Below are 15,699 nucleotides of genomic sequence, written 5' to 3'. Positions count from 1 at the left end.
TGAGCTAGGAGACGGATTGGTTGGAGGCTCTTCAATACATTTATGTGCTCCTGAGAAATATGTAACTCTACCCTGGAGGAACTCCTGATGAAATCTTAAATATATTGTTGAAGGAGTTCCTGATGGAATCTCTAGAGAAACCCCTGATAGAATTTCTTGAAGGAATTCCAGGTGTAATTTCTGAAAGAACAGCTGATGGAATCGCTGGAGAAACTTCTAATGGAATTGCTAGAGGTATTCTTGATGGAATCCCTGGAGGAATTTCGGATGGAACTCCTGTAAGAATCCCTAGAAGAATTCTTTATGGTATCCCTAGAAGGGGTCCTGATGAAATTCCTCAAGGAATTCGTGACATGATCTCTGGAGGAAATCCTGATTGAATCTTTGGAGGCAATTCAGGTGGAATCTCTGAAAGAACTCCGGAGGAACTCCTGATATAATCCCCAGAAGAACTCTAATGGAAGCCCTAAGGTATTCCAGATAGTATCCCTATATTACATACAAAGATATCGACCGTGATAATTTTATTGTGAATTTGTTTATCGGCATATCGGTCCATTTTGCTCGAAGTAAGAGGGAGCATGGAAAAGAAAGCAATGAATACTAGATGGATAGGTACCGTAAGGGAACGGCGAGAGAAATTGGATTAGATGTTGAAGAGGGCATACCATATTAAACCAGGCTGTCTTGGTAGTGTCATTCTCAAAACACACCCAAGCCGTTCCCATAGGGGACGTTAGCCACAAGGAAGTGACGTTTCAAGTAATACTGTTTAATATGGTATGCCCTCTTCAACATCTAATCCAATTTCTCTCGCCGTTCCCTTACGGTACCTATCCATCTAGTATTCATTGCTTTCTTCTCCATGCTCCCTCTTACTTCGAGCAAAATGGACCGATATGCCGATAAACAAATTTACAGTATCCCTATAGGAACTCCTGAAGGAATCCTTGGAAGATCTCCTATCTATAGATATTCTTGAAGGAACTCCTAATCATTGAAGGGACTCCTGGTAAAATCCCAGGAAGAATTCCTGACAAGTTTCCGGATTGAACTTCTGATAGCATCCCTAGAAGAACTCCTGATATTTCTAGAAGAAACATTGATGGGATTCTTCGAGGAACATCTGATTTAATCTCTTGAAGTATTCCGGATGAAATTTCAGAAGGAACTCTTGATGGAATTCCTGGAGGATCAAAACGCATTTTGACTTTCCACTACTGATGAAATCTCCAGAAGCCCTAAAAATACTCCCGATAGAATCACTACAGGAGCTCCTGATGAAATCCCTGGGGGAACTCCTGAAGGAATCCTTGGAAGAATTTGTAAAGATATTCTTGAAGGAACTCTGGATGGAATTTCCGTTAAAATTCCGAGAAGAACTCCTGATGGAATCCCTAGAGCAACGACGGACAGAGTCCATGGAGGAATTCCAGGTGTAATCTCTGAAATATCTCCTGATAGAATCCCAGGAGAAACTTCTGATGAAATCCCTAGTTGAGTTCCAGGTGCAATCCCTGAAAGAACACCTGATCGAATCTCTGGAGGAATTCCAGAAGAAATCCCTGAAGAATTCCTGATGGAATCCCTAGACGAACATCTGATGAAACCCCCAGAAGAATTCTTGATGGAATTTCTAAAGGAACTTCCGATGGAATCCCTAGAGCTAGTCCTGATAAAAACCCTGAAGGAATTGCTGAATGAAACCTACGTGAAATTTATGATTGAATCTGTAGAAGTTCTCCTGATGGAATGCCTGGATGAAATCCTGATTCTAGAGGCCTTCCTTAGCCGAGTGATCAGAGTCCGCGGCTACAAAGCAAAACCTTGCTGAAGGTTTCTGGTTTAAATTTCCGGTCGGTCCAGGATCTTTTCGTAATGGAAATCTCCTTGCCTTCCCTGGGCATAGAGTATCATCGTACCTGCCACGCGATATATGAATGCGAATATGGCAATTTTGGCAAAGAAAGCTCTTAGTTAAAAAGTGTGGAAATACCCATTGAACTCTAAGCTGAGAAGCAGGCTTAGTCCCAGTGAGGACGTAACGCCAAGAAGAAGAAGAACTCATGATTCTCAGAGGAATCACTGATGGAATCCCTGTAGGAACTCCTGGTAGAATCCCATGAGGAATTCCAGGTGAACTTTCGGAAGGAATTTATAAAAGAATTCTTACAGGAATTTCTTGTTAAATCACTGGACAAAATGTTGATTAAATTTCTGGAAGAACACCTGGTGGAATCATGAAGCAGTTTTGGAAGAATTCCTAAAGATATTACAAGAGGATTACCTGGAGAAATTCCTGTTAAATTCCTGATGGAATCCCTGTAATACAAATCTAGGTACAATTCATGGATGGATTTTTAGAATCACAGGTGAAACTGCTGATGGATTCACTGAAGATATTTCTGGAGAAATTGGTTGAGGAATAATTAAAGAATCTATGGTGAATTTGCTAAAGAAAACGGTTAGAGATAGTTGGAAATGATAGTGAAATATATAGAAACAACTCAAGAGCGTGCATTTGATAGATCACTATGGCACCGACGCTGCGTAAATTCACGCATTTTGACTTTCTACCCATCTGCATCGGCAGTTCATGGGACGTCGAAGCTTCAATTTGACATGATGACGTCGGTGTTCGATCCCTACAGACGGTACGATCGGTTCGTCGAACATATGGCTCCGCCCACCGGTGGTTTGAGCAAAATCAAACTCGTTTGATTTTGGCAGACCGATTCGTCAACCGTCAAATTGGTTTCACGAACTGTCAAATTGGTTCGTCAAACAGCATCACACACGGTCAAACATAGCACCAACATGAGCTTCAACCTGGGGGCGGAGTCAATGTTGGTCAAACCGTCTGAGCGTCTGTGGGCTGCATAAGTGCTGGTGATCTTCTATTTTTAGGCTATAATGGCGCCTGCCACGTCAGAATGCGACCAATGTGGGGAAGGGGGAGGAAATGATGTTGCACTTATACTAGCCCACTGTAGACCGTGGAGTCCGACTGCATCTACACGCCAGTTCATGCGGAGTGTATGGATTGGGGGAAAGGCGTGGCTTTTGTGGTTAGCAGCCTGCCTATGTATAAGGCGTAAGGAAAGGCATGCGCGTGGAAGAATGGAAGCGTTAGGGAAACGGTTTCTTGTCCGTCTCCGGTTCTAGCGTTTGCTATGAACGAATAGTTTGAGTGTGATTGATTTAGAATGGAAGACAGGAGCAAGTGAGAGATAACTACAAAGTACGAGAAAAGGGACGGGCCTGGGATTGAACCCATGACCTTCTGCTTATGAAGCAGTAGTGGTAGCCATCAGACCACCAACCCCGTCGCATTGAATTCTAAACTGTTGGCAAAAATCACCTACAACAGTGTTAGAAGTTGCAATAAACATGAGAAAACCATTATAAATTGAAAAGAATTTGAAAAAACTAGTATGAATTGAGTAAAGTACAGTTTTGTTCAAAATGATAGTACTACAAGCATTTTCATTCATAATGCTCAACTTTGGCATTCTTTGACTTTGATTTCCTATGCACAATCGACATGAAATTTTGACAGAGGTATATATGCTCAATTTTATTATTACAATTTGACATTTTTTCAAAGCACCGGTTAGAAATGAAAGCACCAGAGGAAATCGCTCAAAATAATAGTAGTTTTAATAGTTAAAAATATTGGTGTAATTTGAGATTTAAAGTTTTCCAAACTCATCATTTTGACGGTTCCCACATAATTTACAAATTTATAAACGAGGTAATTTATAAATAAATGTTGTTAAAAAGATATTACAAAACAAATACTATTACTTGCTATTTATCGTTTCAGTCGGTGCTCCGAAAAATATCAGATTTTGTGATGATGAAATTGGGGATATTTGTGGTTTTTTTTAATACGTGCCTGAAATTAATGGCAAACTTTTATAATCATCATCTGATAAAATGACAAGAGTTTCATGGCGTTGGTTTGAGAAACTCTTGGGTAAACGCTCCCTTAGTGGAGGTAAGTCCAATAATGGAGGTAATGTGTTTAGACATGTTATTGTTTGATTATGTACCTTGCGAAAATGAATCAAACCATCATGCCCGGACTTGGGGGAAGGGGGGTTGGTGTGCTTGCCAATGGAGCCAAAATTAGGAACATAAAACATTCTGATATATTTTTCAATATTTTCTCTTTAAATGTATATATAACAAAAATTATATTATTTTTTCGAAATGCTACCTGTGCATGTATGAACCTGCTTTATGCGAAATGTCCATTATACCAAACGTCCTTATGCGAAACGTCTTTATGCGAAATGGGTCACCCCCGGTAGTCAGTATTTGTAAATATTTTTATGTTTTGTATGCTTTAGTTTAGAAGTTTCTCTGTATTCAGTAAAGGCTTAGAGTTAACTTCGAATATAGTCCATGTAATATAAGTAGAGTAAAGTGGGGCAAAAGTTCGAGTGGGGTAAGAGTTTCTTTTTAAGATTTCTAGCTCAATTCAAAACAAATCTTATAAATGTCATGGTGGTTCGAATGCTATTCAAGTAAGAGACTTTCAATCCAAATATCATAAAAATCGATTGAGATTTGGAAAGGTTATGGCTATTTGTTGTTTTTCGACGTGAATATTGTAATTTTTAGTCAAACTTTCGTTGCATGGAACCAATTGAAGATAAAATCTTTTTCAATATTTTATGTAAGGGCGTTTCTAGGCCTATCATAAGATTGCTTTGAGGTGTATTAGTTTTTGCATAAATGCTTGAAAACAATTTTTGGCCCATAGTGGGGCAAAAGTTCGAATCAGCGGGGCAAAAGTTCGACCCATGTATAAACCCACGGAAAATTTTGCAAATTGCCTAAAATCCACATATTATCTTCAAATTTAGTTAAATTTGTCTGATCGTGTGAAAACTGTCACTAAAATTTTACATTTCCACTTAGTTTTGCGAAAAACTGCTATTTTTGGGTATATTACAATTAACCCAGTTTTGGGCAATTTTTTGATCAACATTTAGTGTGTATTTTTCGTCAAACTTAAGTTAACGGCTGGTGTAAAGTATGCCTGTCATAAAAGGATCGATATTTTGTGTTTTAGCCAGCGAACTTTTGCCCCACACTAGATTCGAACTCTTGCCCCACCGGTGGGGCAAAAGTTCGAATAAGACAATCAATTTTGAAACTGTTATAACTAAAAATGGGTAAATATTTTGACATAAGTTTGTTCAGCAAAATTGTAGCCAATATGTTGAAGGTTCACTGTATGGTATATGTTTTGTTTTAACTGCTATTGTTTTCCTGGAAACTTTGATTATACCACTAAGGTCGAACTTTTGCCCCACCTTACTCTACTATGTTTTTTTTGGAAAGATTGCGGGAACCAGAGACAGACAATTTGTACACTTAAGTATTTTGCGCGTTTTTTTTTTACGCGAGACCTCGAACGACGTAAAAAAATCCTTAGCGTACTCAATAAATAGATAAAAAATATATTTCTTTTTAGTTTTTGATAGATTCATATAACTAGCCAATGGTCAAAAACATTCCAGTGAAAGGATTAAAAACTAGAAAGAAGAGATAAATTGGATCAATTGGAATAAAAAATGGATGCTAATAATGCCGAGGACAGAATAACTTGGAATCTCCAACAATTTCAAAAGGGTTCATAACAGATAATGGGTTCGTTCAGTATCTTGAAACGTTCGATGTTGTGATGAAGATGAATACCAGAAACTTTCCGGGATATGAGGTGTTCGGAGCAATCTATCGACTGATACGTAAAAATTGTATATTTCTAGAATGACTTATGAAATTTAGTAACAACATTATTCACCAAAATCATAAGCCAAACTTAGAAATTTTAACAAATACTCATTGTGGTGCCGAATTATAATTATTTCTCCTGTAAACGTTAAGTATTTTTGCCTCAGTGCATTTAAATAATGGTTTTATTGAACACTTTAACATATCGGAAATAAAATCATAAGTTTCATAAGTGAGATCTACAAATTATTTAGGAAGCACGTTTTGAAATAATTGTCATACACTGAGGCAAACAAACTTAATATTTTTTTAAGAAATAATTTTGATTTGGCGCAACAACAATTATTCTTAAATTTTGGAAATTTTACTTATGATTTTGGAGAAGAATATTATTACTGATTTGCATGATTCATTCAATTAATTTCTCTAACCAAGGCAATGATAATCACGTAATTTTAATTATGATTCATATACCTCAAAAGTGTATTAGCTTTTTAATACCATTAGGTACTTGCCTAACTTCCTCACAGTGTGATAGTTAAAAAACAAACCAGACGTCAATCAACGATCAAATCTCATTTGTTAACCCGGTCGAATCAGTCTCAATGATTTACAATCGCCACTTGGTGAGACCCCATTGTAATCCAAATGTTTTCCATCAAATATTATCCAAGATAAAGTTCAAGGTTAACGCTGTGCCTCGTCCGGTTGTGACACCTAGATCGTTTTTTATTTCCTCCACTAAACCAGTATTTGCTCTCGTGGCTAGCGAAGGCTATGGCTGTTTATCATCACTCGCCTCACATTACGGTTGGATCTAGATCTAGATCCGCCTTTTTATACAAACACCATGTCAGCTGCCACTCGTTGGGAAAATGTCAGCTCCAATCGGACGCCGCGGTGTCGCTTGATGGGGAAGGTAAAAAATGGTCGTGTGGAATGAATTAACCTTATATTAGTGGAAATGGACGGCATTAGTAATCTGGGCGTAGTTTTTAGCTGTGTGCCAACTTTTAGACGTAATAATCTTAGATTACATTGGTTTGTGAACAATGTTACACTCGGAATGAAAATGGAGCAGTTAATCGATAAACTATATCGTCAATTCTAATGAAGTTTACGTCTGTTTATCGTTACAGTTAGAGTGTCCATTTTCCGACCATTTTCCTTCTCCCAGAAATCGGGATAAAAATTGAAGCATGGCCCGGGAATTGCCAAGAACTCTAGATCTTCCCTTTTCTATAGAAATAGCGTCTATATTGAAATGAAAGTTGAAATTCATGTTTATAATACTTTTACAATTTGAAGAGAACGTTAGGTTCTGCATGAAGTTTCAAGCTAACTACATACTATGTACCTGCAATATCATATTTTGGACGTGAGTTACTTGTTTTCTCTTTGTTTCAATGGATTCCTACCTTGTACCTTGTGCTTTGATGGTTATTGTCATGTCACAAGTATGCTGTGCACCAAAAATGCAATAGAAATACTGTATTCCGATAGATAACTTCAACTCAATTATCCACTTTGCATTTTTTTTAATCGAAATCGTATGGACGAAAACGAACCGAGCGAAATCTGATTACCAATCGACTAATACACGTCACATTACGATTCATATTTCTTCCCGCCCCTCTGCGTAACTTACTTCACCGGGCACTTGTTTACACTATGGAAAACCTTCGTACATCTCTACTGAAGGGTCACATTCCAACTACATGCCGTGAAACTTCTATAATTTACGAAGTTTTAAGAAAATCCCTCAAACACTGAATTTAGTTGAGAACGTAAACAAAGTTTTTCATCTTCCGGACTGAGAAAAAAAAACTTTTGTGCATCAATGTGTGCGTGATGTTTGGCGTATAAAACGGTTCCTTTGATAGTGTTGCGAAATATTGTTTTCGATGCACTGTAAGCAGCTGTTATGATTTGTTCGGTCAAATCAAATTGGTCGGTGTTCAGACAGACCGGACTAGATGGTATTTTAGCGCTCTGCGTAAAGAACTCCATTAATTCTGAATTTTAATACACATGTATTATCTAATAGATAACTTCCATTATCACAGCAAATAATGCAAATATTTTGAAATTTCGAATGCTGAGGTACATTTTTTTGAAACTATTGAAAAACACTTGGTCCAGTCTGTCTGAACACAGACCAATTGCGCTTATACTTGGTCTGTATTCTGATGGCACCAATGAATTTCATGCTGTATGAATGGAGGTGGATGCCCGTACATCTGAACCTTCCAGTAAAACATTTTATTATAACGTTGATGTGATGTACTCACTATATCACAGTGAACCATAATTTGTGAGACGAATCAAAACTGACCGTGACCGAAATAAAAATGGGTACGACGATTGTATTATTTCCAAAAAAACGATCAAGATTTATCGAAATCTTATATCACAATGCAACAGTCGTCTTAGGAAAGAATTGTTTGGCATCGGTTTGTATCAGCATCATTTACTGCAAAGCTGTAAAATTGTAGGTTCTAACTGCTCAAAGCTAAAACGATGGAAATAAGCACATCAGCCTACTTCTGTTCAGAGAGTCCGTTACTCTTGTTTCGGCTAAATCAAAGTCGAGGTTAGCTGACAAGTCAAACTCATATTGCGGAAATGATTTCATTTAATTATGCAAACCTTGTTATGAGGTCTTTCTACGATTCCAGGGAATGAAAAGTCTTATGAGTTAGCTCGTAATGGAACATTGCTTGACTTCATTGATCCTGACCCAGGTATTCCATTTCGAAGTGCTGGGTGAAGCTTCAGATCAATTCTTTGGCGGCAACTCAGCCGGAACAGATTATAGTCTTATCGTAAATTAAATATGTCTATTACAAAGCCACCTCTAAGGATGTTGTTGACGGTTTTTCTAAGCAGAATTTTTATAACCTGGTCAATCTGTTACTGTTGGTTCTGTTACCTTACAGCACACGCTCATAAATTGATGTGAATGCTTCGTATCGTGATAGGGTCAGTGTTCTCTTAGTGGACGGTCTCCTATAGTCGCACTAGTGGCTTTTTACGGCCGTTTTGTTATGAATCTTTTCAAAATATTTTTTGACATGAAGGTCAGGAGCTATTTATCTAAGTACCATTGATACACAGCTTGATATTGTTCAAAAACTGATCGAAATAATTAGTTTTGCTTAAAATTTGAGCTCCCTTGCGCCTATAGTTAACCTATTGTTCCTATAGTAGCACTACTGAGAGAAACTATTTTTTATTATACGAAATAATTAATGAATTAAGTGCTGTGTTTTACATCAAACGAAAGCTTTTGATCCACACTTTCAAGGAAAAATATAAAAGCTTTGTAAAAATACGGTTTTGATTAGTATTTTGCCAACGCCGTGATACTAGTGCTACTATAGGAACATAAATTAGAAATAGTGCTACTATAGGCACATGTATTCCTATAGTGGCACAAGCGATAATAAATGCAAACATATGAGTTTTCGCAGTTTTCATATTTTTCTCACAAAACCAAGATAAAAAGCTTTCAGATGATGTAAAAATGATGACACTAGTTATTTTTCGATTTCATACGAATATTTGTTCTTAGCTATGCGGCTATTGGTACATCGACCCTACGACTTCCGGGGATACAATTGATCTATTTTAAATATCAATCAGTCTGTCAAATCTGTCATGACATAATGTTCCGTGTTTCACTCACCTTTCCATGTCTCATTAAACAATATATTTGACGTTTGAAACACACCTTTCGATCATTGACGGAAAACGTTTCATAACTCTGCCAGAGGTGTTGATATCCTTCCGCCGAAAGCAACACCTCGACGACAGCCATTATAAAACCATTACAATAAACGAACAAAACACAACACCCCAATCTGCCGGAAATTTGGAACCCAGGAAGACAAAACCAACTGAAAAATTAAATACTACCTTACCTCCGCATCAAACAACTACCGCTCTCTCAACTACCGCCCCATGACCATAATGATTAGTGAAATCAACGATCTTTCAATCGGAGCTCCGCGATCGACGATCGAATGAACTGTTTACACGGAGAAAAGTCCTAAAAGGTTGGCATAGCTATTCCAATAGTTGCTTTAACATGCCTGGACTCAAACGTTACAAGCATATTTTTGATACTTCTCAACTGACAGAATATTTCATAATAAATTTTCGAGCTGTTTATTGGAATATCTATAAATAAATGAAAACCCGAATTTAGTACTATACCATTTAATTCCCTTAGAGTTTGTAACTTTTGACAGATACGCTTATTTCGACCTCAACTGTAAGGCCGTCTTCAGTGTCGTGTATTAGACTCGATTTGTCGACTTATCGAGTAGAGTCTAGTACATGATATAGTACATGGTATAGCAATAATTACGGATTTTCAGAATATTTTGCCCAATCACTTTTGCTATTGTTTCCCTCTTGCAACACATGAATAATTCAATTGTATAATTGTTGAAACGTAGTTTTGATTATATTTTAATATTGGGTCATTCATAGATATGGTTGATTCAATTATTTTGTATGGTTGAATCGATCATGCAAAATAGTTGAACCAGCCATACATATGGTTGAATCAATCACAATATATGGTTGAACTGAAATTTAATGCAATAGTATGATTAATTACATCAATTTTGATTGACTGTACAATCCTTTTTCCTCCGTGTTACCTTAAATCCGAAACCCACCATGTATTTTGTGTTTCTTTCATAAATTCGTGCGATCGCATCGATCGATTGCATTAGTCATCGAATCATCTAACCAGTTTCCAGCTATCGACGTAGATACTTTTTAACTCAAGCAAATTGTATAATCGAATCATCCAACGATCCAACCGCCAGGAAATACACATTTTACTGATTTGGTGTTTTTCTTATTTTTTTCCAATCCCCAGGGGAAGCTATGAAAAAGATACGACGATGGTTGCTGGTGTTTGCGGGTAAGTAAAATTAGACGCACAAAATGCACATAATTGATTGATCAAACGATTACGTAATGGCGGCCAGTTCGAACAGGTATCGCTGACCATCGAGAAGCACCACTAATAGAATCAACTGGAACTACCAATCTAGATGGGGAAAAAAAGTGGACGGGCTTGCTCATCCGCCTCATCAATTCTATAACCCCAATCATAACCAATTAAATCGAACGATTCCATTTCAATGCCACGGTCGCCAAGCCAGAGAGACGGAAACCCGCGGTGGAGGATTCCCCCGAGGTGACTTCAGAGCCAGGGTTTCTCAATCTGTTCGAGTTTTTTTCGACAGTGAAGCCCGTACTCATACGGTTACATAATATTGACTTATAGAATTTTGTAACGATATTGCCATTGCAAAAAAAACATTATACCGCTACCCATAACGTTAAACTATAACAATCTTGAATCGCGGTATTATTGTTTTCTCTTAATTATATTTGGACATATTCTCAAAACTGAAGTAGTAATTTGATGAAAAAGCTACAAATGAACTCAGAGCAACTCAAATATTTCGCGCGCAAACCGACAGTCAATACGGAGATAAACAAAATGGTAGATACAACTAAACTTAACTTCGTTTCAACCTTTTTTTTCTAAACCAAAAAAAAAACTAGAAATTTGTTGTTTGATTTGACAGCTGTTACAAACATCCAATATATTATATGGTTTTGAACTAAGAAAAGTGGTTTGAAAGAACAAAAGTTTATTTTGGAGCAAACAAGTTGATTGATTGTTTTTACAAAAACAATCAACCTAAGGAAATCTTGCTTTGTATTCAATGAATAAACAAAAATAAAAGAAAAAAAAAATAAATGTTAATGGAAAGCATAACATTATGTATTTGCTTCTTCAATACATATTAATTGGAACAAATTAACTGGTTTAGGTTTAATTCATGTCGTCCGCTTGAACAATCCATTAACTTATGGCATGATGGCATTCCATTGCTCTTTTATGATTTCACTTAATCCCCGGGGTAAAACTGGGATGTTTCCGGAAAACATTATCTGCAAAATATACACCAGTTATATTATAATGTATATATTTCGAATTTAACCTTTGAATTGTCTTTTAGAAAATACAGACGAACGGATCTTCTTCCTAGGGAACTTCAACAAAAGAATTCTGAAATATAATTGAGTGACATAAAGCTCAGCACATCTGAAAAGGGATGTAACAAGAAGTGGTTAAACACTGCTTTTCGTTCGAAACTTTAATGAACTTTGCTTTCAAGGCTAGTTTTCAAGATGTGTCTTGCAGCAGGTTGCTCTAAATTCTATAGTAATTTGGTTTATTTCATGTCTTAAAAATCGTTGTTTACTATTTTACGTTGTTAACTATTTTACGAAATCACTGTAAACATGAGCAACCCATCTTATGATAGAAATAAACTATATTTTGCTTGAAAAAAACTAATATATTGATTTGAACAATGTCGAATGGAAATGATAAATCCAGTTTGAAACATCATAATTCTAGAAAGATTCGCGAATCAGGCGAAACTGACAAAATGTACACAATTTAAGAAAATATAGCGTTGAAATTGAAGCTCGATTATCTATTCACTGCACTTGAACTTTTCCCCTATCGATAATTTAACTATTCAAAAAACGCAAATTTGTAGAAGACGAAACTTTACCTCATGCTAAACCACACACTTTATTGATTACGCCTGTGTTTTTGTTTATCAAAGTGATGGGCGCATCTGAAATCGAAATCAAAACACGGCGAGTGTAAACTGCGACACTGCAAACAAAAAATAAACAAGGCGTACATGGCGGGCCTAATTAAAACCAGAATGTAAACACGGCGCAAAAGTAATAGGCGACACTGAAAATAATATCGATTACAGGCTCATAACATTGGGCGATACTGGAATTCTTTAGTGCACTTAAGGCGAAACCACAGACAAACAGACGTCACACCACCTTTTTAACGGTCGATTCAAAAATATGGTAGGTGGCCAATCCACCACCCGCAGCGCTCGCATCGTTTTTGTTTGCGTTTGACGTTTACACACTACCGCCATCTGTTGGCTCGTCGGCCAAACATACTAATTTTAGCATTGGGCGTATATGTCCTCGTGACGATGATTTTCATCGAGATTTGTTCTAAGTGTTACGTCTGTTTGTCTGTGGCGAAACCTTATAATATTTTTTTAGTATGAAATAGCTAGGGAAATTGTAGGAGATGTGTGTGGTATTGATGAGAATTTTAAAACTAGGTTTATAAAATGTGTATTAAAGTGAAAAAGTTAAAGTTTGAGTATATTTTCTCCAATTGGGATTAAAAATTGCACATGAGAATTTCATTGGTTATTGAATTGTCAGATAGGCCCTTATCGCGCATCCCTCTCGAATTCGTAAGATTGATTTAAACAAAATTATAACTTCGTAACTACAAATTCATGATTAGAAACAACCAAATTTCTAGTTTGAAAAACACAAAATTTTTGGTTGTTTCTGACTAGAGTGATCATTTCCCGGCCATTTTGCTAGTCTCGGTATTCGAAAAAAATCCTTAGCTTGTCCCGGGAAATCCCAGGATTTTTTCAATAAAACTAGTATTTTGGTAGAAATGGAAGCACAAATTCAACAATACAATGTTTTTAAATGAAATAAAAAGATAATGTAGCTTTTCAATAATGATAACAAATCATAATTCATATACAGTTTATTCTATTGAAGTTACTTAATCAAAACTTAGCTTGACTGATTATAATCAGTCCCATATATGGGTTTTTTAGGGATTTTTTTTCGAATTCTCTATTGCACTTATGAGCACTTATGAATGGAAGTATGGTAAAAATTAAGTCATACTATTAAAGCAATTTGCTTCAGACATTTGAAAACTCATCAAGCAATTAAAGATAATTGAAGGTATTGTAGAATATCATGTTAAAAGTTAATAACTGGAAATTATTGACTTGCGCTTACATGTAGGAAGTATGCTGATACTTTTTCAGTTTTGTCAGTGCAAAACCAAGCAATTTTCTTTAATTCGCAATAGTGAGATGAATTATCCACAATCATCGATGCCTAGTGCAAATTTCAATGACGGTCTACTTATCCATAAAACTTTGCAACTAGACAAATAAAAATATGTGTTCCTTACTTGGTACATTGGTCTTATCTTGAAAATAATTACTCTTTTCGATTATGCTTTTCTATTTTATCATATAAAAAAATGTCATTGTTTTTCATTGAAATTTAGTGGTTTTCATCAAATTCTACGTACATTTCGGGAATCCCGGGATTTCAGAACTAATATCCCGGGAAACGGGAAATCCCGAAATTTGTCAAATCCCGGGATTTTTTGTCCCCGGATGTCCGGGGATGGACACTCTATTTCTGACTAGCTTGATTTTTCTTCGTGAAAAGTCAAAAACTAAATACAAATTTTGTAAATAAACCGAATCGACGATCGCGGTTGACAGAGTTTTTAACAAACAAATCAACTGATTTGTTTTGCACTATTTTCAAGGTTGATACCAGAAAACCAGATTATTTGTACCGAAGAACTGGATTTGATTTAACCTAAGATCAGAATATATCTATTTCAAAACAAACTATATCCTTAATCTGATGTTTGATATATACAAACTAGTTTGTGGTTGAATATAACAACTATCCTAGTTCCAGTTACTGAAATACTGCTAAAAACATATGTTTATTTTGGTTTGCACAGTGATTCAGGAATCAGTTTTACGCGGAAAGATGCATTTTGAGCTTTAGAATGAAAAATTAGACGAAAACGGTCTCTTACAAAGTGGTTTGTATTAGTTTGTCCCCTTTTTGGTGTTATTGAAAATTATGGTAGTCCACGTTTTTACAGAAATGGTGTAACTAACTTTCTTATTATTATATAGTGTTTCATATATTTTGATGAAATATTTGAATTGAAAACGCTAGAGCCAGAAAACCAGTTTTGTTCGGACCACCCTATGTCACCTGGGCTAAAATTGTCTGCAGATATAAAGATATCGAAGGGTATCATTAAATACATGCCTACAATTTTCTTCCATAAAAGCACTGCCGGCCAGTGGGAGGTGGATTGTATCACACACACACACCACCCTATGTCACCGTAGGAAAAAAGCTCTAAATCGGTAAATTTAAGAGATTCAAAAAAAAACTCTGCGGCAAAGTTGTCTGAAATTGAATGGTCTCTAGCTTTGCTGAAGCATGTATAATAATATTTCTACAAATAAGAAAGTTAGTTACACCATTTCTGTGAAAACGTGGACCACCCTAATTTTTAATAACACCGAAAAAGGGCCAAACTAATACAAACAACATTGTAAGAGACCGTTTTCGTCTAATGTTGCATTCTAAAGCTCAAAATGCATCATTCCGCGTATTAAAGGTATTAAATGAGAAACGATCTTGATGTTCCGCACAGTTTCAGTCGATAGATGGTGGCAGCACTGTTCCATTAGACTAAAAAATCCAAAAAAAACAAGATAGCAAATTTGAATGTTCAATAGTTATGTAATAGATGACAGGTACTCATCGCAATTCGATCTGTAACCATTGCAAGACGTCAAATTCTAGTGCTAAGGAAATGTCAAATGATCATACAATAATACTAAAGTTGTTGTCAACACTGTCCGGTTAAAGCATAAAAAGTACAATATAATGGGGGACCAAAATCCGTACAGGCTCAAAATCCGTACAGACTCAAAATTCGTAAACTTCATACAAATAGTAGTCGTTTTGTATGAAGTGGACGGATTTAGATTCATTTCTTAGGTGTACGGATTTCGATCCCTCACGGTATATCCGATCAGATACGAGATAGAGTATTTTGATGTTCATCAAAGTATTTGATGTTCATCAAAGTACGAAAGGGTTTTCAAGGCCTCCCTTAAGTTTGATATCCAGCTTTTTACGCTCGCTATAAAACAACAAGGGGTAATTCATATTTGACATTTCTTGCCTTCCGATTTTATAGCAGTATCTTAGTAGGCTGTT

General features: G+C 36.3%; 1 protein-coding gene across 1 annotated transcript in view; it reads left to right on the top strand.

Moving 5' to 3' along the window:
• Window positions 1–15,699, top strand: part of LOC5570740 (zinc finger CCCH domain-containing protein 18) — a 356,472-nt gene that overhangs the window by 235,709 nt on the left and 105,064 nt on the right. The window contains exon 4 of the mRNA XM_021839495.1: window positions 10,643–10,687. Coding sequence (XP_021695187.1) covers window positions 10,651–10,687 — 37 coding nt within the window. The 5' untranslated portion in view covers window positions 10,643–10,650. The remainder of the gene's footprint in view (window positions 1–10,642; window positions 10,688–15,699) is intronic.

The sequence above is a fragment of the Aedes aegypti genome, chromosome 2, assembly GCF_002204515.2.
Source record: "Aedes aegypti strain LVP_AGWG chromosome 2, AaegL5.0 Primary Assembly, whole genome shotgun sequence".
In the NCBI taxonomy this organism is placed as follows: Eukaryota; Metazoa; Arthropoda; class Insecta; order Diptera; family Culicidae; genus Aedes; species Aedes aegypti.
Note: the sequence above shows the minus strand (reverse complement) of the source record. Positions and strands in the feature narration are given on the sequence as shown.